Source organism: Simochromis diagramma, unplaced genomic scaffold (assembly GCF_900408965.1).
Source record: "Simochromis diagramma unplaced genomic scaffold, fSimDia1.1 OVJJ01000205.1, whole genome shotgun sequence".
NCBI classification, from domain to species: domain Eukaryota; kingdom Metazoa; phylum Chordata; class Actinopteri; order Cichliformes; family Cichlidae; genus Simochromis; species Simochromis diagramma.
This window is the reverse complement of record NW_024386782.1, coordinates 7,819,839-7,845,679: the sequence shown is the minus strand read 5'-3', so window position 1 is coordinate 7,845,679 and position 25,841 is coordinate 7,819,839. Positions and strand designations below refer to the sequence as shown.

The 25,841-nt window shown below is 39.7% G+C and overlaps 1 protein-coding gene across 3 annotated transcripts in view; it reads left to right on the top strand.

Annotated features, from left to right (window-relative positions):
* The window catches only part of sntg1 (syntrophin, gamma 1), a 41,452-nt gene extending 16,593 nt beyond the window's left edge, over positions 1–24,859 (top strand). For 2 of the 3 annotated variants that reach the window (XM_040020316.1, XM_040020305.1), the window contains 15 exons: positions 834–890; positions 1,078–1,135; positions 1,224–1,267; positions 1,606–1,647; positions 1,995–2,121; positions 2,676–2,758; positions 3,061–3,191; positions 7,097–7,226; positions 13,035–13,073; positions 16,750–16,866; positions 18,499–18,570; positions 19,011–19,163; positions 19,349–19,441; positions 22,779–22,889; positions 23,020–24,859. In XM_040020316.1, the coding sequence (XP_039876250.1) occupies positions 834–890; positions 1,078–1,135; positions 1,224–1,267; positions 1,606–1,647; positions 1,995–2,121; positions 2,676–2,758; positions 3,061–3,191; positions 7,097–7,226; positions 13,035–13,073; positions 16,750–16,866; positions 18,499–18,570; positions 19,011–19,163; positions 19,349–19,441; positions 22,779–22,889; positions 23,020–23,202 (1,440 nt within the window). In that variant the 3' untranslated portion in view covers positions 23,203–24,859. The remainder of the gene's footprint in view (positions 1–833; positions 891–1,077; positions 1,136–1,223; positions 1,268–1,605; positions 1,648–1,994; positions 2,122–2,675; positions 2,759–3,060; positions 3,192–7,096; positions 7,227–13,034; positions 13,074–16,749; positions 16,867–18,498; positions 18,571–19,010; positions 19,164–19,348; positions 19,442–22,778; positions 22,890–23,019) is intronic. The other variant, XM_040020312.1, reaches the window with a different exon arrangement.
* The last annotated feature ends 982 nt before the right edge of the window (positions 24,860–25,841 follow it).

Genomic DNA, 25,841 nt, shown 5'->3' with positions numbered 1-25,841 from the left:
CTGCCAGATTCTGTCCCTGCCATCTGAATGTTGCAGCAGAAATGGACTCATTAGACCAGGCAATGTTTTCCAATCTCCTGCCCACTAAGAACATGAACTGTATCCTCGGTTTCCTGCTCGTAGCTGACAGGAATATCACCTGGTGTTGTCTTATGCTGCTGTAGTCCACGTCTTTCAATGTTCTTGATTGTAACTAGCTGATATTTGCCTTTCCATCTGCTGGAAGCAGTCTGTCCATTCTCCTCAGACCTGGCATTTTCACCCAGCACTCACTGGATATTTTTACTTTTTTCTGACCATTCTGTAAACCCTAGAGATGGCTGTGTTTGAAAATCCCATTAGATCAGCAGTTTCTGAAACATGTTTCTGAGCACAAACAACCATACTACATCAAGACTACTTCAAAATCACCTTTTCCCCTGCATTCTGATGCTCATTTTGCACTTCAGCAGCTCGTCTTGACTATTTCTGCATCCTTAAAGACACTGAGTTGCTGCCATGTGATTGGCTGATTAGATATTTGCATTAACGAAGAGTTGAACCGGTGTACCTACTAAAGTGGCCAGTAAGGCACTGTAAAAGAAAATCCATAAACTACACCTGAGAGAAGAAAACACACCCAATACAACAAAAAGTACCAAAAGAAGGCAAATATTTGTAAAATGCTCAAACCTATGCTGAAATCAATAAACCACCTTCCTGTTTTGTATTAAAAAATGTTGTAATCATTAAAACAGTTAAAGAAAAGCTTCAGGAGTTAGATCGTTTTAATTCCACATTTCCACAGCTTGAAATCATGTCCTGCAGTCTAAACTCTTCTTTTCTAACTGCAGGAGAGGACTGTAACGATCAGGAGACAGACGATTGGAGGGTTCGGTCTGAGCATCAAGGTAATTTAGATCCCAGCAGATTAGGGCCGCTCCTCCCAAGCTCCTAGAATTAAGTCTGAACAAGTGGTATTGATTATTTCCTTGTCAATGTGCAACAACTGTGTCAGCCAAGGATGTTGATCTCAAGAGTCTTGTTCTCCATTTGTGATACCTTCGTAATCCAATTCTTTTTGATTTCTCTCTCTAGGGTGGAGCAGAGCACAAAATCCCTGTTGTGATATCAAAAATATCAAAGGAGCAGAAAGGTATAACATCAGGGTTTTTTCTCCCCACTTCCCGTCATTTTCCCCCTCCTCTTGTTTGTTTGCGTTAAAGCGACTGTTCTCTTTCCAGCTGAACTGTCTGGGCTGCTTTTCATCGGAGACGGCATCCTTCAGGTAACACGCCGCATTAGTGCGCGTTTACACATCTCATCCCACACCGCGAGCTAACACGTTTCCTCGTTCTTTAATAATTCATGCGCCACATGTCCATAAAACTGTGTGGCGTAATTATGCGTCCCTATAGGCTAATAAAGGTCTTTAATTTGTTGCATCTCTTTCAGCCAAAATAAATAAATAAATCGATTAAAGAAAATCTCCCACATGGCAACAGTTTTTGCCGCAGATGTCATAACAATTATTATGCTGGCCCCATTAATCATTTTGAAGATAAAGCTACAGTGATATGATGCCAGCAGTATCATTTAGGCTAACCGTGTTATTGTTGTTTCCAGATAAATGGAATAAATGTCAGGAGCTATCGCCACGAGGAAGTGGTAAGCTGTCAGCTCATATCTCATAGTTTCTCACCGCTGCAACAACTCTTTCAACAGCTTATCTTGTCTCACTTCATGATTTGTATCTTTCTGACATGTAAAGCCATTTCTTTTTCTCTTTCATTCCTGCCTAAATTCATCTGTAAGCAATATGTGTGAGTAAGGAGCATAAAAGTTGCACTCTGTAAATCCCTTATCTTGGATTTCCATTCTTAGCGAGGCTTTGGCACACCATGTTTCATCACAGCAAGCATTCAGCGAGAAAAACCTCACAGTTTACAGCTTCTGTAAAGAAGACCAAAAAAAAAAAAATATTCCCAAGGTTTGTTTGTTTTTCTGCTTTCCAGGTCCAGGTTTTAAGAAATGCTGGTGAAGAAGTGACTCTCACGGTCTCTTTCTTAAAGAAGACTCCAGCCTTTTTGAAACTGCCCCTTTGTGAGGACTGTACATGTGAGAACCCTCTCATTCACCCCGGTATTAGGTCTAAGTACATAATCACTATTACCGCTGTGGAAAATAATTGGCCAAGAGTATTTATAGCTGGTGGGGTTTTTTTTTTTTCCTGTCTAGAATTGGTCGCCCTTGAAACAATAAATTTGAGTCGACTTGAGAGAAATAAAGAAAAATACACCCAGCTCCTGCTCCATTTATTTTGGACTTCCTGTCTTGTTAAGCACTGAGTAAAGATGCTGCTTTGAGGAGTAAACCCATCTCAAGCTTCAGAAAAGATGCTAAAGACTAAACTGAAGTAATTAACAAAATCTCGGGATTGATTGCTCTCGTATGTCAGAGCTTTATTGTGAGACATGAAAGCGTTTCATGAAATCCTTTCATTTGCGTATATAGGGCAGGTTGACTGGCCATCCAGCCAGTCAACGGAATACAAATTGGCAGAGAGCTGGAGCCGACTTGAGCAGCAGAACAAAGTAACACGCTTTAGATGATGGCTGTGATTCATTGCTGCTAGAAACCTTGAAATAGACGGGGGTGTAGCTGTGGGTTTATTGTTGTTTTCCTGTGTGCTGCAGGCATCCCCAGTGACCAGAGTAGTGGGACCTCCTCTCCTCTGTGTGATAGTGGCCTGCACTTGAACTACCATCCTAACAACACGGTACTTTTTCATTAGCCTTTCTTTTGATTGGCTGATTTAGTAGCTGTTCTTTTGTAACTACGCAGCAGCAGATGCCAGAAAGTTGTTTCCATGCAACTGTCACTGCTTGCTGATAGCTAGGATGTTCTATCTTTATCTTTTGAGGATGGCAAATCACTTTTAATCTGCAGCTTGTGCTGTCTGTGCAGCCGCAACAACCGTATAGTTGCAGCAGGACTCGGGCTCTTTGACATGTGAACAGCTTCAAATGCTGGAGGTGGGAAAGGGCCATCTCTTCTAACTTCGGTTTCACACTTCTGCAGGACACCCTGTCCTGCTCGTCCTGGCCCACGTCCCCAGGGCTTCGCTGGGAGAAGAGATGGGTGGACCTGCGCCTTATTCCTCTGCTACACTCACGCTTGTCACAGTATATCCCCGGCTCTGACGTTTCCAGGTGAGCTCTGGGACTTCGTGCTGAAGTGTCAGTTTCTTTCTTCTTAAGATGTTAGTGCAGAGATCTCTTACATTTTAAATGCTTGGGGATTTTCAAATAGACCACACTGCAATGCTCCATCTATAAATAGACTGTGTAGAGTGTCCCATTAAACACACGATCAGTATTTGGCTGGGTTAACACTTTAACTTATGCCTCACTGGTGTCTTGTGATTTGGTTGGGTTAGTGAGTAAAGCCAGATTTATGTTCCTCTGCTCGTGTCAGTTTGGGCAACTCTTTGGATACCAGGGCTCTCAAAATTTCAAAATAACATTATGTTATTTACACGGGTGCACATAAGTGGTGCACAGGTGCGCATTCGCTGTCAAAATAAAAGACGCGCACCAGATAAGAAGTTGCAACGCGCGTTTGCGTCCATATAAAAAGCACTGTTTTTGTCCGCTAGAGTGGGATTTTCACGGCACATTCCGCACCACATCTCTGTGCGTTCATCATTTGTTTGAAGCCAGCTCACCTCCTGCAACCACTTTTCCGAGAATACGTGCTTCTTTTGTGGTTCGGACTCCTTCTGACATTTCTTTGGAGGTAGAGGAACACCAAAGTAATTGCTTAAAGGAGCTTCTTCGACATCTTTAAGAGTTTTAAACAAATGTCTGTCCTCCTCCAGAAAATCTTATGTATGCAAACACGCGTTGCAACTTCATATCTTGTGCGCGTTTTTTTTTTTTTTTTTGACAGCGAATGCGCACCTGCGGACCACTTATGTGCAGCCCCGGTTATTTAGCTCGTCATATTGCAGCCACAGAAATTCTTTTGTCCATGAAACCATAAAGCTGCACTTTCTTTTCGCCTTATAGTCTGATTTGTCATAACTTTTCCGTTTTGTGGTAAGCTTTTCTTTGGCTGTCACTTCTTCACCCTGACCTGTCTTATTTGGCTCAGCAGAACTGAAATATATATCCTGCTGCTTTTACACACGCACTCACATAACGGTCAGCGATTCTCTGCGCGATCAACCTCTCATATGTTTAAGCTTGCTGCGGGAGATTTCACTTGTCATGTTTGCATAGTAAGCTAACGATTGATAAGACGATGTCAGAGAAATTGGTGCGCAAATTATCATCACTTACCAATCAGTGCTGTCGCTCTCTATACACAGTTCGCGCGATTGCAAAGTGAAAGCAAAAAACAAGCGCAAATTCAAACACGATTTCAATATGTCACATATTGACAGTGGCTCACCGATGCCAATGACATAATTACCCAGCTACATTTCTGAAAGAATGCAAAAGCATTGACATATATTTTTCCTTCCTACAATAGCCCGACGGGCAGGGCAGAGATAGATTTTGGTAGCCCGACTGGAAAAATCGCTAGCCCCGGGACGTCGGGCTAGCGATTTTGCGAGCCCTGGATACGCAGAGAAAAGGATTATAGTAACTGAACCAAAAAGCCAATAGTTCGTTGCCTGACGCCTGTCTGGAACAGAAAAGGGACATGATAGTGAAGTTTACCACAAAGCAAAAGAAACTATTTTATATACACAGTAGTACATACACTGTATTTGTAGTTCCAGTTCACAACAGCTGTCTGATGGTGCTTTACAGTGTAAAGTAAAACCCTGCAATATTAGCATGAACTCCCACAATCATACAGTCCCTGTAGGAAACACCCGGTGCCACCTGTGACTCAGGATGTAGAACAGATCATCTACCAGTCGGAAGGTTGGTGGATCGATTCCCTGGCTGCTGTTAAATACACCTTAAAGTACTCTTGTGGAAGATACTGAACCCCAGATTTTGTGCACCCAAAGCTTGTATTAAGTGCTCAGTTAGAGTAGAAAAGCTCTATATATGTAACTTCAATAAGGAAGATCTGTAATCACTGAGCTGCCTGCTTTTTTAAAAAAAATTTTTTTTGCCTGTCCCATTTGGTTCTTTAGCCGTCAGAATTGTTGTCTGAAGACCAACAAGGATACCCAATGGATTTGCTTTGCCAAATGGATCATCACGGCCTTGCCGTATTGGTCCATTTGATCAACCTTTGTTGTTATTGTTTATTTTATTTTATTTTCAGTTGTTACAGACGGGACAGACATGACTGAGGGATAGGAAAGGGAGAAATAAAGATGAAGGAAAAGAAAAACAGAAGGGAAGAGGGACAGTGAGAAAGGGCACTTAAAAAGAGAAAGAAGAAAAAAAAATCTCCTGGATCACCTGTTGAGAGAAAAAGAAGAGAAAACAAGCAAAAAAAAAAACCAGAGCAACATAATCTTTAGCTAAGTGTAAACAGCAGTAAATACTAAATATTGAATGTTGTTGTGTAGCAAGCAGGACCGACAGCGCATAATGTGCTTGGAAATAGCAGCCAATAAAGGTGTAGTTTATGTCTATGAACAGTGAACACCTGTGCGCACACCTGTGTGGATCAGCGCGCTTGTATTCAAAAGGTTTCCCTGTGTAATGGTCTGCTAGAGGATGTAGAGAGCCATAACCCTGTCCCCCAGGGCATGAAGCAGGCATGGAGGAGATCCAGCCTCCAGACATCCAGAGGCCCCAGAGTGAGAGAGCCCAAGGCGGACCACCGGAGGGGCATTCGTGCCACCCTCATGGGAAGAGCTGAGGAGAGCCCCAGATGAGGGGTCACCCAGTAGCCACGGAGCAGAAGCCAGAGGGGGCTGCAGTGGCATGACCGCCGGCTCTGCCAGCAGCCAGCTTTGCCAGAGTGAACCGAGCCGCTTTCCTAGGCTGCCAGTCTGTTCATTACATCACTGCCACTTTCACACACTATCAAACTCAATGCCAACATCACCTTCTTTGAGCCAATCAGCCTCTACTCTGTATGGTTTAAGTCTGTGTTCTCTGTCATTCTTCCTTTCAGGCTCTCATTTGTGCAACCAACCTCCTCCCCATCTCCACCTCACCTGAGTCACTCAGACCTCCATCCAACCTTCATCTTCATCTTCACCACCACCAGTGTCTAGACATTGGGAGGTCAACTCCTAAATCCTCTCACCAATGGGATCTCGTTCCGAGTCTTATCACAGAATAAATTCATTCATTTCTCTTTCTCAATAAATATCTTTAAATCGTCCAAACGATCTCTCCTTATTGAACTAGCAGAGGACTTAATATGTGTTTCTAGAAAGAGTTGTATAACACACAGAGACTAACCATCCTCTACCATTAGATGGCATTTCATAAGTATGAGCAGCTTCACTGTCTGCATCTCTTTATATTTACTCCTGCAGGTTCCCTTTAAAAAAAACTAACTGTGTGAACACAAACCAGAAACAGAACATGGCATATGACGCCATACAGCTGCCAATAAATGCATTTAAACCTGGAATCTGGGCAGATCACATATGTAACTGTTCTGGTTTTATCTCAATAACTGCATATTGCTGGATATGTTTTTGCATTTATTTTTCATATTGCAGGCACGGCTTTTGGTTTATATTAAAAAAAAGAAGTGAACATTTAATATTTTGAGGTGTTTCATCACCTGACCAGCCTGTTCCAAAAGTAGTGCAGTATTCAAAAAAATTAAAAGAGAGAAAGAAATATAAATTCCCCCAAATCTGTTTTCATATTATGCATGTGGATCGCCTAAACAAGTAAAGTAACTAATTAGTGAGCTTGCACTTAGCTTACGTTGCTAAATTAATTAATCTTGGAAAATTGGACACTCAGTTTTTCAAGTTATTAAACAGCAGCATTTTTCACCACAGTCAGTTTTGCTTAGTTTGTTATCACAGGAATCCCAGAGGAAGAGTTTCCAATGCTGGGATGCAATGAACTGTCTCTAATCCCCTTTTAAAATAAAAACAGAAACTAAATATGAATGTGTAAAATATTTGAAATCCTCCCCTGATCTTTGGCTTGTGTTTTTTTTACTCTTTCAGGAAAAATGCTTTCCAGGTCATAGCAGTGGATGGTGTTTGCAGTGGAGTTATACAGTTTCCCACAGCAGAAGAATGCTTGGACTGGCTTCAGGCAATTGCAAGCAACATTTCCAGCCTCACCAAGCACAATGTGAGTAAGAAGCAATAACAGTTGTTAGCTCTCGTGGTCCCACATGTAAACCAGCAGGAAATTGGTTTGGGTGTTCATGCAACACGCTTGCAGTTTGTGGATTATCTAACAGTTCCTTTCTGAATGTCACAACATTAAGGGCCGTAGACACGTACTAGTGGGCCTCACTACGAATAAAGTTAAATTTTATTCCTGAGTGCTCAAAGTCACAATAACAGCAGCCTCGCTGTACTACACTTTATCCTTCCAGCTGCCAGTATGCACTCATATTATCTATAATTCATCCAAAAATATTGCATTAAAATGAAGTCACAAGGCAGAAAGAAACAGAGAAATGACTGCGTTTTATTCTTTCTCTTATTGTGAATACAATTTTCCAAGCTCTACTTCAGCTTTGTGGAAAACCTGTTTATGTGTTTTCAGATGAGTGGTCATGCTCAGCAGGGGTCTGAAATACCAATACTGCTTAACAAGCTCCATTGCTGCACATCATTGCTCATATATGAAAAATTGATACATTTAACATTTTGTATTTTGGTTTATTTTCATTCATTTCCATGTAGAAACTTCTGGTATTTTTTGGGAATTACTAGATAGATAAAAACACGGGACCGACTGAGCAGCAGTTAAAATCAGGGATTTGTAATTATCATGTGTCCCTTGGCATGGCAGCATGTGTGTGTGTGTGAGTGAGAGAGAGAGAGAGAGAGAGAGAGAGAGTCTTGGGGGGATAATGGAGCCCTGATTAATTAGAGTGGACGAAGTGAGGAACATACTAAACATAACACTGATGACTCACTGCCAGCAGTTTTAACAGTTGAGAATGTATTCCTGTTCTGGCCTGAGTACTTAGTGAAGGATGTGAGTGAGCTGGTAACATACAGTAGATGGATCTGCTGAAATAAAATGTGTCTTATTGCATGACATTTTAAAAAAATGTTTATTTTGACTTCACTCATCAGAAAGTGATCTTACGGTTCATTTTGCAGCTTGTCACTTGTCTTTTAGTCACATGCTGATGTGACTGAGCAATTCACATCAGCATGTGAATTGCATGTGAATGTGAATGCAGAGAATGTCCAGATGCAGTGTAATATTCCATGTGAGATGGGGGGGGGGGGGGGGGTTTCTGCACTGATTTGTTCATGAAGCATCACCGACTTCAGCGGTACTGCTGGTGGTGGCCTTGTGTCCTTGAGCGAGATACTAAGCCCCAGATTGCCCTGGATATTTCCGCCGGTGTGTGAGCTGGTGTGATAGCTTAAGTGCTTGGAAAAAAGCACTGTATGATGTGTGGATGGTTAAATGTGTCTCGCAGTGTAAAAATGCTTTAAGTGCTCAGCAAGACTAGAAAGTGTTACACAAATACACATCCATTCACCACTCACCATGGTCACAAACTGCATTGTTGTTGTTTACACTGCATCATTTACAACCTTTCACTGTTGTAGGAGTGAGCAGATTGAGGAAAATGCAGTGAAATATTGCACACAAATAAATTAAAACTCCACATTTAAAACTATGCGATCATCAATGTGATTACAGTTCATGATGAGAGGATGATGACTAAAAGGCTGAGAGTGCAAGCTGTCCAGTTGTTAACACAAATGTCAGAAGATGAAGATGGGCTTTGAAAAAATGTCAGAGGTTCCCTGTCTTAAAATTGCACTCTGTTTTCTTGGGATTTACAAATCTGTTATACTAACTGAAAGATATAGCCTCGAGGTGTGAACGGTAAAGCTAGTGGAAGCTGCATTCTTTCTAATGGCCAGCAGGAGGCGACTCATCTGATTACGAAAAGGAGAAGGTTGCAGTAGGGCTACAAGAAAAGTAGCCCACTACTCACTGTATTTGTTACCTCAGTAAACATTTTGCTGATGATTTATGGTCTCAATTGCTAATTTCAAAGCGTATTCAAGATAGCGTCTTTGTGTTTTTTTTAAATAAAATGTTCCCATTTTTTATAATATCAACAACAAAGTAGGGCATGCGTATTGTCTTGGCCTTTAGAGCTTTCTGTGAGACAGACTCGTTGAAGATACGCATTTGTCTCTTTTCTTGAACCTAATCAGGTAATTTAATTGCCTAAACCTAATTAAACTGTATACATGCTTATGAAGGTTTCTCTTTGCTGTTTGCTGGTACCCAAGAACACTTTCATCTAGTCCCCTATTCAGAAGGAGTCACTGCAGTGGGTAGCTCTGCATATTTTCAGTTGAATTCAGTACAATTTTAATTATTATGGCTTCAAATTTATAACAACAGTTGTCTCAAGATGCTTTATGTTGTAAGGTTAAGACCCTCCAACAATAAACAGCCCCCTTTGAGTAAGCATGTGTGATGGTGAAAGGACTATTTGATGCCCTTCCTGACGCAACCCCAAAGGAATTTGTGTCTCCTCACAGCATCAAACCATGGTTGGCACATGTGTAAACCACTATGCTGTTGAGTTACTACATTGAAAATATATTTAAAAATGATCCAAATCAAAAAAATAGTCTTACGGGAGAAATCAAGGCTCCTCCTGCTAGTGCTTCGAAACTGTTGAACATAAAGCTTTAGGTGACATCATGGCGACTCCTTCCATGCATGTTTGGGAATCACAAATCTGTCCAAAATCTAAATCCAGATGCAGATGTTGAGATATTTTAGTCTGGAGCAAATCACCAGACCAACATGTCTGCACAGTGTAGCTAACCACACATACTGTAAGTATTAGAGAGTATTACATAACTATTTAATTTGCGTTTTCCAGCTACATTGTGAGTCCAGATACACTTTAACCAGTCAGGGTCTGGCATATTTTAGAATTTGCATAATAATTGTATTTATATTACATGCTAATGTGCTTTGTGGTTTCATCCTGTTGTTATTCCACCACTATAAAACTGATTACGCTCCAGAGACAAATAAAGGATTTATTGATTGGTTGATTGTGCTGCACATCAGCCACAAATTGTCCTACAAAGATTTTAAAAACACCATAAAACCGCCAAACTTATTTGTGGCTTTGCATCGTGAACTCAAAGTAAATGTTAATAGAGTGACTTAAGAACCAGAGAAAATCATGGAAACGAGACAGAGATATATTAAAATTAAGGCTCTAATGGGGGCCGGGGGTCATCCTTCGCTCGCTTACATTTCAGCTGATCTGTTTGTACTCAAACACTGAAGCATTCGTCACGAAAAAAGTGCCTCCAGTTCTCTAGGCGATGATGGAGGAGGAAATCCACTCAGCACTGCACAAATCCCCATAAAGACTCCATGATGTTCAGGTCTGGTGACTGGAGAGGCCATCCCGGTGTTCATGAAACCACTCTTTAATTTATGTAGCAGCGCACTTTAAGGCATCATTTGAAGGAGTGTGGAAACATTATGAAGGGAAGTTTTTTTTACTCCATTGCTTCTAACAACTCCCACTAGTCAGCTGCACAGCGAAGCAACAGATATCGTAGGCTGAACTCGTCCTGCCGCCTCCCTTCCAAATGTAATTGTGAATCAAATCAGAAGTAAGAATGAGCTTGAATCGTGACTCATTCGTCATGACTCATTTCTTTCTTGTTTACTGCTCCCCACACCAGGTTATGTCTTTGTGCCTTGACCTTGTGGTTTCTTTAGCACAGCTGTGCTTCAGGTTTTCCAGCTCGTTCCAGTATTTTCTGCCGAGACTTGGGCTCAGAGGTGCTGATTCGATTCTGAGGCAATTTTCAAAGCTGTAGCTCAGTGGCATTGAGCAGCTCCACTGTTAAGTGTCTGTCCACCCCTGTCAGCGAGCTGTTCACCTTTCATTATGCAGTTGTTTGGTTTACAGTGTGCTGTCATGAATTTTGAGGCCAATTTTCTTAAATTGGAAGGCAATTTAGTTGTTTTTATAACAGCCGAAGACTGAATTGCTCTGTTATTTAGTTTCTACAAACACCCGAATAAAGCACAAGCCCCCAGTGGTGGGAAACACCGAAGTATATTTATACAAGTACTGTGTTTAAATATAAAGTTATTTATATTTTCTCTGATGATTTTCATTTGAACTAAACAATATTTATTCATTTAAAGGTTTTAACTGCAGCTGTTAACTTTAAGATTTCAAATAAGTAAATTAGAAGATATCAACAAGGAAGAAAAAAAGGTGTTTTTTTCACTTCTGCTGAACAGTGACATTTATTATATAGATTTATTAAAAACCCCTGATATTTATCATATACTTGCATATATCACCTGTTGGAGAGTCTGGTACCCAGTGGATAGTATTCTTCTTCTACTATGAAGTGCAAGTGCTAAATTTGTGCAGTTATACTATATAACTATATGAATATAGGGTGTTTTTGCTGCTGGGCTCGTTAGCCTTTGGTGCAGTTCATTTGTGCAGCACTTGCACTCATTTGTGGACCAAGCAACCACCAAAAGACCCTTTGGAGGAGGTGGTCTTTGTGCGGTTACAAACAAACTCCAAAGTGGTTTATTTCAGGTGAGAATGTGATTTAAGCCTGATCCAACCCAACTACCAGGTGTACGCTATCCTGTTGCCAGGTATGCTTTCCAGCCCGGGATGTGGAAAAGTATCATAGCTGTGTAAAATGAACCAAGGGCTCACTTGATATCCGCTAGTCCAGAACACAGCACCTTCTTCCTGTACTTACTTTTGCTGCTCCCGCCTGAGACAGATCTGCCCAATAACAGGAGGTGTTCTCAGTTCTCAGAGTGCAAACTCCAGAGCAGTTTGTTTGTTTTGCCTCAGGTGCCTGAAAAATCCCACAGATAAATAAAAACTCATTAGGAGTAAATTATCCATGTTTTCCACTAATACAGAATACGGTTCCTTCTTTCTGTGTTTACTTTTGCGGCTCCTGCCTCAGACACATCCGGCCAGTAAGCAGACTGGTTATTCATGACGCATGTTGGTTCACTTGGAGTTCACTTGGAGTTTTCTTTGTGCAAAAAGAAACCAAACAATGAGGAAAATCTGCAAGTTCACAAGCTCATCAACTCAGAATGAACAGAATGAACAAACTATAGGTGTGAAAACGCCACCTCCAGGGCGCCCACAAACTTCAGTCAAACTTCTCCTGTTTGTATTTTTAGATACGGTGAAATGTGCACAAGCTCCTGCAAAACTTGAAAAACCGGACCCTTCAGAATTTCCTAATTTGTGTTAGAACAGGATAGACCTGCCATCTGAACAAACCCACCGTCACCGCTCACATATATTCAAACCCGGCTCACATCCTGACAGTTCATCTTCTGGAAAAAAAACCCAAAAATCTTGTTTTCTCTCTGGACCCAAACTTCAGCTACATCTCACAGTAAGCTGCTGCGACATTTTCCTCCTTCTATAGGAGGACGGCATGAGGACCAGACAGCTTAATTTGGTGTTCAGCTCCTAAGGAAGAGTTATTTTGATAGTAAAGTGTGGATTAGGTGCAAGCGATACCTGTGATCTGAGGAGAATGTTTTAATTTAAAGGCTGACTGCTCACTCTGTAGTCCCCCCGCTTTTATTACCACAGAGAGAATGGATTTTAAAAAAAGGATTTCTTTTAGGAACAGCCTCGGGTCCTTGTGGAAATGACTCTATCTCATTTTGAAATTTGCATGCTTTGACTAAATGAAGTATCTCAAACCGTTTTCCTCCAGTGCCGTGGTTAGTATGTTAGCACGGAAACTGTAATTCATGTTTATTTATTCTTGGAAGCTTTGTCACTGATTGGCGGGCCTCGTGGGGTCCTGCAAATATGTCGACCTTGTCAGCTGTGTCTGATTGTTAGCAGGAGATATTTTAATGAGTTACTGACATTCTCATTAAATTTCACAGGTGAAGAAGATTAACCGGAATTTTCCAGTTAACCAGCAGGTAAGATGTTTTTCCTCCTGCAGCGGTTGCGTCTTAAGATCTTCATTTTGCGTTGTCGGGCATTCATTTCATCCTTATCCTGACAATCAGAAGTGAATATAACCAGTCAAGAAAAATAAATAAATTAAAAAGAAGCCATCTATTGCAGCACAAGAGGAGCGTTTGCATCATTTTTGTCCGTCCACTGAGACATGATCAGAAAACTGTTTAAGCGCTTTCAGCCAGTTAACTCGCAGTGCGTCATCTTTCATTTAAAAAACCACAGCGAGGCTCTTCTTTGTTACTTTTTCAATCTGGTTTTCTGGCCCACAAAGAGACATGAATCCACTTGACAATTCATTCAAGAAATGAAACAGCGTGAGACGTGCTTGTCCCAAGTCTTTCACTTGCTTGCAAATTCTTTTTAAAAAAACCCAAATAAACAAACAAAAACCTGCAAAAAGAAAAGCAAACAAACAATTTTCTCTTGGCACAGTCAACCTGTGGCTTCCTGAAGAGTGATGCTATGATATGTTTAATATCTGAACTGATGTCTTGCAGCACTGCCGATTGAGGCTTTGCTTTCTTTTTCTTCATTTCCCCGTCTGTCTAGCTGCTTGTCCTTGCTGCGAGTGCTAAATTACAAAGCGTTTGCTGGGGTACGGAAAAGAATGAAGTACACACATCAGCCACAACATTAAAACAGACAAAGTAACATCACATGAATGTCAGGCACCAAACTTTCTGAGCAGAACGCTGCACCGTAGCAGGTGGTAGGTGGTTTTAATCTCGTGGCTGATGGCCGTGTGTCATCATGAATCAGTGTCAGTTTTCTCTGTAACTTTCCTCACCCACACACATCACATGTAATTGTTTTGGTCAGACTACAATATAAAGGACTGAAAAGGTGTACTTGTGTAATTGGACACATAAACAGATCCGTAAAGTGTGAGAAATGAAACTTTCGGGTTAATTTTTTGACTCACATTAATAAACTTTAAACTAATTCATCAGAGAAGAAAAAATGCACTCAAATACAATCAAATACTAGTCACTATAGCTTTACAGGTGATATGAAGCTATGGTCAAATATATATTTCAGCTCAGTTCAATTCAATAGTTTATTGTCCTACAAGGCAAATTAGGTTAACAACAGGGGCCATGACAGCTAACACCTGCAGTAGGTCGCTACAAAAGCTCAATGATGGCCCCTTATTAAATATAACCCCTAAAAAAAGTCTTGTGTCTGCTTAAAGCAATGGGACAAAATGCTATAAACTATTTATTAAATGCTGTTTTCAAAAGCTTAATAGGTAACTAAACCTGTCATACTGCAGTATTAAACACCTGTAGGCATTGTAAACCTTTGTGGGCAAATCTAATAAACTGTTGCTTTCTAATATTGTGTTTTTATGTTTACTTTGTGACCTTAATTTATCAGGTTTTTCAATCTGTTGGAAAAAAAGAAAGACTATTGATTTCCAATCCTAAAAGAAAAGTTTGTAATTTTAGTAAATTCACTTATTCGCTGTCCTTTCTGAGACTCTGATTTCACTCTCTGTGCTAAACGTGAAGCTACCACCCTCAGCATTGAGACAGGAAATTGGGAAAAGGATAGTCTTTCCAAAAATAACAAAATCCTACAACATCTCTAAAGCTTAATCATTAATACCTTGTAGCTTATGTGTTTAATCTTTCCAAAAAAAACCCACAGTGTAAAACAACAAGCCAGCGTCTTTCGCGAGAATTACGTGTCACACACACAACACTGGTCGGCACAAGGCAGAGTGTGGACCCAATTGCAGGATTTAGAAGCAGAACTAAACTCAAAACAGCTTTATTGCTGGAAAACTCACAGGAAAACTAAAATGCAAAAACTAAGATAGCTGGAGTCAAAAATGCAGGAGACTCAGAATCTAAGAGAAAACAGGTAAAAGGGAACATGCAGCTCAAGAGGACGACGTGACAAAGAACTGAGGACTTAAATACACACATGAGGGAAGAAGGCAGAGTGGAGAGACCTGATAAATCATTTCTTAAAACCAAAACAAATCATGAACTCAGAAAGAGTTCAGGGTCCAAAATGCAGGGACCCTGAAAACCAGTCACCAGTTTGTTCACTGATCTTGGCCAATTTGGAAATTCTGAACTGGGTTATTTATAATAATTGATAATTTGGTACTTTATTTTTGGACTTTTATTAGAATAATAACATATTCTATTTGCTTTTAAGAAATTATAGAGTTAGCTTTGTGAGACGTTGGCAACTCTAGGTTCAGGGTGTACTCCTTCAATGAGCCCTGCACGTGTTTGTATAAACGACTCAATAATAATCAATAATGCTCAAAAATAAAATATATAGCATAAAACATATAATAGCTTTAAAATAGTAAAAGTGTGGGGTTAGCCAGTTTTAATCGCATTTTGACTAAAACCCAGCGACAGATACACTAAGCCAGCAAATAAATTTATGTTAGCAAAACAAATAAATTTAAAGGCAGGGGCTGTTTCAGTTAGCAGGGGGGCCCACAGGAAATCCGAGTATTTAAACTGACTCAGTGTAGAAACAGCTCCCCCCCCCCCCCCCCCCCCCCGTCATCTCTGTGACATATTAAAAATTTATTATTATGTGAAAAGTGGCGCTGCACAAGGGTTCAAATATAATTTTGTGTTGGAAAATTGTTTTGTAAAGTGAAAAAAAAGTATTTAGATAATAATAATAATAAAAGCTACAATCCTACTTACGTAGCTTAATAGTGCACAGGTCACATATTCAAAATATATTTAAAGTAGCTAAAGTAAATGTTTTCATTAGGTGGAATGACTGCTTTCTGGGCCATATACGTAATATTTACTGAATATTGAATTACTGACATGTAAATCTTCATATTGCAGCTGTTGATGACTGATTTTAATCACTTATATTGTTGTTGATCTGTTATAATACATTTTAACAACGAAATAACAAGTAATTAAAGCTTTCAAAATAAAAGCAGAATAACGTGGAAATCAAACCTCGTTAAAGTACTCGTTAAAGAGCTAATATGCTCCATTCTAATGGTGTTGGAGATCACAACATTAACAGTACTCTGATCTAGTGCTTTGGTGGGAAGAATACACCAAGTAATATTTCAGGGGGGCTGGTGCCACCCCATGGTGGGGTTCTGGACACACCCTTGAACATAGACATACTTTTTTAAGTTTTTTAAAAGTTTTTTTTATAGTTTTTTTTTTTTTTTTTTACTTTGATGAGAAATACAATTTTAAACAATTAACTCTGCTATTTTCCCTTTCATCTAATTTTTTGTGAAAGCCACAGGAAACCAAAGGCAGATGGGAAAAAGAGCTGTATGTAGCCGTGGAGCCACACGTTTGAGACGCCTGAGCTCGATGGAAAATAGATTTTAATTTAAATCTTTTGTTATTAAAGGATCATAAAACCCATAAAGTTTATTCAACTTTACTATTAGATCAGTATTTCTCTAAAAGACTACAGTGCACTGCTTTTATGACTACTGTACAAGCTAAAGGCTCCAATTGAGCCATTTGTACTCGGTCAAATATAGCAGCACCGAATAACCACTAAACTAAACTGACTAAAGTCTGTTTTTAGAGCTTTTTTAACAACTATTTAGTAGATTTTACAGAGTGGCATAAAATAACATGCCTTTTTATTGTTGTCTTTACCCTCTGATAGATTATCTACATGGGCTGGGTTGACGAGAAGGAGCAGGACTCCGTTCAGGACCGAATGTATTCACCAAAGTTCCTCGCTTTGAGGGGTTCCTCCCTCTTCAAGTTTTCTGCACCTCCTGTAAGTTTTCCTGCCAGCGTCTGCATTTGAATGGATGTCATTCAGCTCCATCGGGAGATTTTCATTTGATGTTAATGTATTGTTTAGGGAGAAAATGCTTAGGCAAAAAGGAAGCAGCTCACTCATAATCATTTGTGCTGCATTGATCTTTCACTTGATTGATGGCGATCATTAAATCTGTTTACATTCTGCCAGCCACTTAGGTGATTATGACAAGAGGGATAAGCTGTCGATGGTCCGGGAGATGAGAAAAGATTGATAGATAACTGAAATTGCCTTCTCAATGTGAATGTGCTGATATAAATGGAAAATGCTAATGTGAATAGATGGTGGGATGTAGGAGCCTGCCCATTCAGCAGTGACGACCAGATTCTTTAGTGTTGAAGTTACCTGTGACAAATATTTCCATTCACGTGGCAAGGAGACAGCTGAGTCCGACAACCATTCATCAATAACTGTGGACACAAATGGTTATTGTACAGTCATGTTTTAGAAATCTGTGGATGGGCACGGCAAGCCTCGAGGGCTTTGGATTTCAAACATTTCTATGAAAGTATAAAGAGTATAGGTTGGTGGCTTCTTTTCTGTAGACTTTTCAAAACCAAAAATGTAAACGTTAAAGTGTAAAAGATTGATAAATGAGTTTATCTGTTGTGTTATTACTTACAGTGTAACCTCGGATTTGTTCTAAATTACATAACATTAACCAACTGTTTTATATCAGTGGGTAAAAGATTACAGTAAAAACAATTCTTGCTCAGTACAACAGACTATATAAACTTTTTAGAGCCAGCATGATGTTACCTATTAGTATCACTGTAAGAATCTATAGAGTAGGTAGGAGCCAGGTGCTGCTAAACAATGAACTGATCATCAGCAATGCCAGTCTTCCCAGGAGTGGATGTCCCTGCAAATTTACTACATGATAAGACCATGCAATGCTCAGAGAAACTGCAAAAAAAAAAATGTTCATGACAGTACAAATAGAGAAAGACTCAGTAAGTATGAAAGGAGAGAGCCTCTGTTCTCTAAAAGAACATGGCAGCTTTAGGTTTGCAAAGTTGCATTTGAACAAACTCCAAGACTTCTGGGACAATGTCCAAAGTGGAGACGTTACCCACAATGTGCAACATCACAGCATATCAGCACAAACACCTCATACTGACTGTCAAGCACGGTGGTGGAGGGGTGATGATTTGGGTACCCTGCAGTCACTGAGTCATCCTGAATGTCAGTCTGACTCTGGAAGCTAAGGTTTGTCCTGTTACACTGGATCATGTAACAGGACAGGGATCCCAATCACATCAGCAAATCTAATACAGGATGGCTGAAAAATGGCCAAGTCAATATCCATGTGTCTTTCTGTTGTAAACTTTCTATGGGGATTGGCCCCTCTTTTGGAGATAGCCTCAAGTGGTCATTAGAGGAACTGCAGTTTTTGGAGTTTATAGTAAATATAGCGGCTCTTTATTTGATTTTATATTTCAAGAATGAAACACAAACTTATCTTTATGTTGTCCTGACATTGTTTTTTTTTTTTTTGCAAATAATTGCAATATTATTTAAAAGTATTTCTACCAAAGCAAATACATTCCTCAAATAAAATTTTAAAATTGGATGTGACATTTTCAGGTGACAACATGGGACTGGACGAGAGCAGAGAAAAGCTTTACTGTGTACGAGATAATGTGCAAGATTTTAAAGGTACGTCAGTCCTTCTTTTAATCTGCTTCCCTGAACATTTACAGAAGCATCTCTCAGATCGGATACACTGAGAATACTAAGTAGCAAACTGAATCTGAGGAATGCCCTTATATAACTCACTTATTAATTTGCATGTGTTCTTTTCCAGTCCCACAGAGACACTCAAGGTTCACATTTCATTGTTCATTCTCTCCAGGTTCGAGGTCACTTTGAATTTCATAGTGGGAATTTATCTTGAGTTCATTATCTAGAAACTCATTATGGCAAACCTAATTCATATAGATTCACATATTCAATCAGATATACAGTAGGCTGACCTTAGACTGCCTGTACAATTTAGGTTATGTAAAGCTATGCAAAGACCCATTAGAGGAAAACATTGTCTGCTAAAATGCTTCAGCAATTCGCTTCAGGAGACTGCCTTGCTGTACTTATTTTAGGACAGTGACCTTCTGGACAAGAGGAAGCACTGCTTCAGTGTTCAGACAGAGAGCGGGGAGGACATGTTCTTCAGCGTGGAGCTGGAGTGTGAGCTGCTGATCTGGGAGAAAGCTTTCCAGATGGCCACTTTCCTGGAGGTGGAGAGGATACAGGTCTGCGCCTGAACGGCAGGAAATGTGCCGGGAATTGTGACAGTTTAAATCTTGCATGCGGTTCCTTCTCAGTTGTTTTAGTGCAGAGATTGATAACGCCCACATGACTTTTAGCAGAAGAGCAAAGATGCTCTTGTGTCCTTATGTAACTCCTGTGGTTGACATCTTCTTTTCTTGTTCTGCAGTGTAAAACGTACGCCTGTATTATGGAAAGCCACCTTATGGGACTCACTATTGACTTCGGCATGGGCTTTGTGTGCTTTGATGCTGCGTCAAAGGTGAGTGAAGGACAGTGTTTTGTCATCAACACAAAAACGGGACACTTACAATAGGAGATTCATTATTTTACCCAGTTTGATGAACCTAATCACGGCACCTCAGCTTCCCCTTTTCCTTTTTATGGTGCTGCTAACTTATTCTGCACTGTGTGCATTTTGAGTTTGAGCACATTCGTTTTGACAGCTGGTTCCCCCAAGCTCAAACGTCTCACTCCTGCCTGCAGTTCATTTTGGCCTTTCACCAGGTCTTAGAGCAGACTACTCAACTGGTGCACATTATGTGGATGAGCAGGACACAAGCACTGACATATTGTTCTGTAAGATTTTGGCCCTAATTCCTGCAATATGAAGCTCCAGTGTCCCCCAGGGATGATAAAAAATGTTGCCAGAATATTGTTTACAGGCAGAAATGCACAAATTACAATCCAAATGTAAACTGCAAGTGCAGACAAATACATGGAGCAGAATTACTCCATGATTGAAAGCTGGAAAAGGCAGGATTTAAAAACCGGGTTAATGTGAATTTCAGTGAGGAAGAAAAAAGGCAGAAATATAACTGAGGTGTTTTTTCATCAGAATTTGCCTTTCCATAAAAAATCTTAATGAAACATACAATTAAAAGGTGAAAGCTATCAGTATGATATCAGTACAGTAGATAAGATAAGATATGGAGACAATATGGCAAACACAGGAACATGTATAATGTAAATGTGGCTAGAACTTGTGTGTGTAAGACAGTCTCTTTTCAGCCTACAGTGCACTATTACACTCATGCAACACAAATATTCACATCCTCCACTTTTGCAGGCTGAGTGAAAAAAACACAAGAGAAAAAAACATCATTTTTTTCTTGATGGTTGTTTTTTTGGAGATTTTAAATCAAAGGGCCACTCGTGCATCATAAAAAAGATGTACACCCTGGAAGAAACAGTTGTAACAGTGATTTATACAGGAAACAAAGAAATCATGGCTCCCGCTGACACTCTTTCTCTTGTTAAACTGATGACTGATGCAGTCACTCTGGTGCTTATTTTTGGAGAAAAAAAAACTGAGGCACTTATAGTGCTGTTTAACCTACACAAAACAATAGAAAATAATCAGAGCAAATACCAAGCACTAGGTCACTATGTTAGATAACTTTGGTTACTGGAGACAAAGTATGCAATCAATGAGAAACGTTGAAAACATCACATCTTTAAAATCTTCTTGCTGTTTATTTTGTTCTGTTTCTCCGGCCACTTAATTAGATTCAGCTGTTTGGTAGCTAAAATATCTAATCAGCCCATAACAGGATCTGCAGAAGTTCAAACTGAGTATCAGAATAGGAAAGGAAGGTGATTTCAGTGACTTTGAGCATTGGCTGCTCTGAGTATTTCAAAAACCTGGATTTTCCCACAGAACTGTCCCTAGAGATTATAGTACAAGGTCCAAAAAAGAGGAAAATATCCAGTGAGCGGCAGTTCTTTGGGGTAAAGAGCATCAAAGGATGCAGCAGATGCAGCGGGAACAGTAACTCAAATAACTACGCGTTACAACCAGCGTGCAGAAGAGCACGCCAGGTGTCACTCCTGTCAGCTAAGAACATGAAACTGAGGCTACAGTTCACACTGGCTCACCAAAACTGGACAAGAGAAGGCTGGAAACACATTGCCTGGTTTGAAGAGTCTCGACTTCTGCTCTGACATTCAGATGGTAATGCCAGAATTTGACGTAAACAATATGAACGCATTGATCCATGCTTCCTCGTATCAGTCGCTCAGGCTGGTGGTAGTGGTGTTGATGGTCTGGGGGGTATTTTCTCAGCACATTTTGGATTCCTTAATATCAACTGATCATTTACTCACCAAACCCTTCCTGGGTAATGTTGCTAAACCTGTCAATCCCTTTATAACCACAGTCTATTCATCTTCTGATCGATTCAGCAGGATAACACACCATGAGCTCAAACAAGCTCAAACTGGTTTCTTGAACATGACAGTGAGTTCTCTGTACTCAAATGGCCACAACACAGTCACTAGATCGCAATCCAATAGAGCACATTTGGATGGCGGTGGAACAGCAGATTCACATCATGGATGCGCAGCCGACAACTCTGCCGAACTGTGTGATGATGTCATGTGAATACAGACCAAATCTCTGAGGAATTAGTGCAATACTGAAAGGAACTAGGAGGGTATACACTCGCCTAATAAAGTGGGCGGTGAGTTATTTTGCAGTTAATTAGATCATTTGTCCCTGAAATGAACAGCAAGACTGAAATGATAGGTTTTCATATAGTCTGTATATGACCTACTCACCACAAGCAGCTTTTCCTTATCAAGCATTACAGTTGCCCTCTGAATGAAAAATAATATCTGATTTCAATAAACTGAATATTTAAAACAAATAAGCAATATAAATGATTGTTACAAACATTCTCATTATACAGGTCATTAAGCACTCGTACTGCTATATTTTGGATTGTAATACTGACACAGTAATGTGCAAGCCTTGGTTCAATGCTTCATGCAGTCAAAATGGAGATGCTTTGATTTAGTTCAGGATTTGTGGTAATTTAATCATATCAGAGTATCAATATTTACTTCTTTCTTTTCATCTGTGAATGAACTGCAAATTAATGTGTTGATTTTGTGGTACAAAATAGAGGAAAAGTAGAAGCAGGAATAAAAATGAGCATTGCACTGGTCGGGTGTGGCTTTAGGAGGAAGCTGATTTTGTTCTTTATCTTTCATGCAAGAAAGATACAGAATATGAAATGCAGTGATTGACATGAAGGAGATGGTGATATTGGCACCTCTGACAAGGTTAGCGAGAGCCAGATTGAATTTTAAAGGCAAAGCAGAGGAGAGGTGACACTTCTGTGGCTGCACACCGAAAATGCTTCGTGAATATCTGCTTTAAGTTAAATGAAAAATGTTCATCTGTATTGCAGGGCTAAAAGATTTAATCAGACTGATGTTGCAGTTTTAATTAGGCTGCTGGGAGTTGTTTCAACAGTATAGGAATGTGCAAATAACTTGGCTAGCTGTCTACAAGAGGAGCCATGAAACTGAGTCAATGCACAGCTTTTGTTTATTCGGTTCGGCATTAATTGAATCACCGAAGCTCTGCTATGCAGGTGAAATTACTGTGGCTGGTTAAATTTCCCCAGTGGTAAAAATAACACTCCAGTTTCTGGTTGATCTGCTGACGTGCCCCATTTCTCACCGGATCCGCGTGGATTTTAACGTGACTTATTCATGAAAAAAGTGACACCAGAAATGATTCACAAATCTGAGCGCGGAAAATAAAGACATATTGTTTTTGCTTTAGTTATGTTGTTGCGTTTGCGTTTCAGGCAGTGCTGTGGAGATACAAGTTCTCCCAACTAAAAGGGTCGTCTGACGACGGGAAAAGCAAGATCAAGTTTTTATTCCAAAATCAAGACTCCAAATCTATCGAAGCAAAGGTAATTAAATTTGACGGATGTTTAATGTTGCATGCCAGAAAATAAGTCAACAAGATTTTCAAAGCAGCACGGCTCTATAAAAATTAATCGCTCGTGTGTGATTTGAGGATTGATTTTCTGTCTCTCTCAGGAGCTGGAGTTCTCAAACCTCTTCGCAGTGCTTCACTGTATTCACGCTTTTTTCGCTGCCAAAGTCGCTTGCCTGGACCCGATGTTTGTGGAGAGCCAAGGCACCGCGACCACCACTGGGATCGCTTCTCTTTCCAGTCTCTCCTGTAATTCACAGACACCTAAGCTGAAATACGCCACTTGACAGGTGCTGCTTTCACTGACCCCTTTTAAAAAGGACGCTGCACTTAATCATGAATGTGGCCTGTGTCGATGGTGGACAGGAGACCTGGAACACGTACAAACTCGGACATTATGGGGGGCAGCTGTGCGCACTGCTGGAATAAAAGACCTCTTTGTGAGAGATTACTTGACGTGTCTGCAGATTTCTCAGATTTCTGGAACAACTGTGGGCTGAAACTTCACGGAAAGACTCAATGGGCACATAAGGTGTGACTCAAAAGGGTTTTTTTTTAATGTGATTTTGTCTCAGACATCCTTATAATCAATTACAAAAGAAAATGCAGTTCTTTTCCCAAGCCAGTCTGCTTTTCTATGTAATTTTATTGACCACTTGCAGTTTAAGCAACATAGATTCTAGCCTTTTCCCCACTTCAGATGGTACATCACTTGAATTTCTGCAAGGTAAAGCGTGGACACTGGATATGATGGTATGGTGTGTAATTTGTGATACTTGATACCTTACGTTTTCTTTTTTTGGTGTGTTTTTGAGGTGGAAACTTTTATCCATAATTCAATTTGCCGAAAGAAAAAAACATTTTTCAGATTAGAGTCTAACTAAAAGCTAAATGGCAACATCAGTCTGGTCTTATAACACAAAATCAGTTTAATTTTGACAAAATTTAATTACACAGACGTTCGCTGGCAGCGTTGCTGGATGAAATGGATTTCTTTATATTAATTTCCTCTTTTCTTTATATACCTGTGTGAGGTAAGAATATGTCTATGTCTTGGATTACTGACTATGAAGGCACTTTGATGATCAGCTTCACCATCAGCTCAGCCATAAAGGGACGAAAACACTCGAAACATGATTAGAAACACCTTCCACGATGTTTATAGCACTTTTGATTTTTTACCCCCAAACCTGATTATGTAAATAAACACTGACATTCAAATGAACTCAAAGAATTATGAATTATGGTGATTACTTGAGGGATTACTTGTAGGGATTAAGGCATTTGTTAATTTGATGTGCACCCTAGACAACTAGGTAGATAGCTCATAACCTTGTGCTCTCTTCATCATTTACTCTATGGACCAATTTAGAGGAATAAAATCAGCTATGGTGTATTTTTGAAAATATTTTACCTTTGTTTTTTTGACCTGTAAATAAAACGAAGAGGAACTTTACATTCACAAATGAGAAAAAAGTAGGAGGAAAATAGAAACATGTAGCACCGTTGCCTCCAGATGTTCCAGACACCCCTTTAAACTCTGCACAAACTGTTTGTAATGCTGCAGAGCGACAGCTAAACTATCATAGTCAAAAAGAGTTCAGGTCAATTAGCGCAATTAATGATGCTCTTACCTTCCATTTACAAAGAGGAATCCAAACACAAGGGGCCCGTTGGTAAGTAAACTCTAGAGGATTGCGAATTAAACGGGGTCAGTGCTTTGTACTGTGCGGCCTTGTTAAGCTGATACGAGTGTTTGATGGGAACTAATGGTGGTGCAGTCTATGCAAAGAAAGTCTGAGCTTTTGTGCTTTAAAATTATCCTGGTCGCATATACCCTTATAACACGAGATCTACAGAGTGAGGTTGATTTTATTTTTTGCAGATGTTTTATTAACAAATATCCTGTGTAATAAATGAATAAATGAGACCTTTTATATCATGGCTCACTTGTGGTCGGCTTTACTTTTTTACAGTTTCTGGCTACGCCGCTGATTTTACGAAGAGAACTCACTTTACTTTTCTTGAGAAGTCCTCAAAGTTGTATTTTAAAATTCTAGTACATATCCGCAGCATACAGCAATTTTGTCAACTTTCCTTTTTTTGTCAGCGCTAGAGATGTCATTATACTCATCTTTGCTGAGGTTCATAAAAAACTTTTAACACTGAATAAAAGATGCCATTGAGTACTCAAAGTCAAGATTTCTCTGCTGCTGCTCCATTTTCACATATTCTTCTTTGTGTCTGCCTTTTGTCTGTCCCCACAGTGCGCCGCTGAGCTCCCTTTAAAGTCAGAGAAGCCTTTTTTTCATATTTGTGCAAATTAAAAAATCAGTTTTAAACAAATGGTATATACTTGACTTTTTTTTCCAGCAGTTTTAGTTTATTTTAAACTTTTGTTCTCAGTTCAGTTCAGCTCACATTTACTTTAGTTTTTATTCTTTCACATTGCTCCATTGTTAGCTTTAGCTTTTCGTTATTATAATGCAGATGGTGTATGCCAGACCCAAAGTTTGAGACGTTTACATCAGGTATTATGGGACAAACACACACAACTGAGGGCACTTTGTACATATTTATACTTTAGTCTTGGGAATACACTTCTCATTTTTCTCTTTAAACTCCAGTTTCCTTTATTTTGGTTAACCAAAACAGTTTTCCACACTGTTTTTGGCCTAGTGTTACTTAAATATAAAAGTCCTTGGGTAAAGCAGATCCATAAAGTGTACATTTTCTTAACAAGCAGCACTGTGATGCTGCATAATTAAACTGGGCAGCCAAATCCACATTACTTTCTACTATTAATGTCAACTATAATGTGCTAAACACATTATATTAACACATATTTTATATATAGACATTATTATATTATTAGAGCTGTCTTAGAGGCAGGATACACCCTGGACAGGCCGCCAATCTGCTGCAG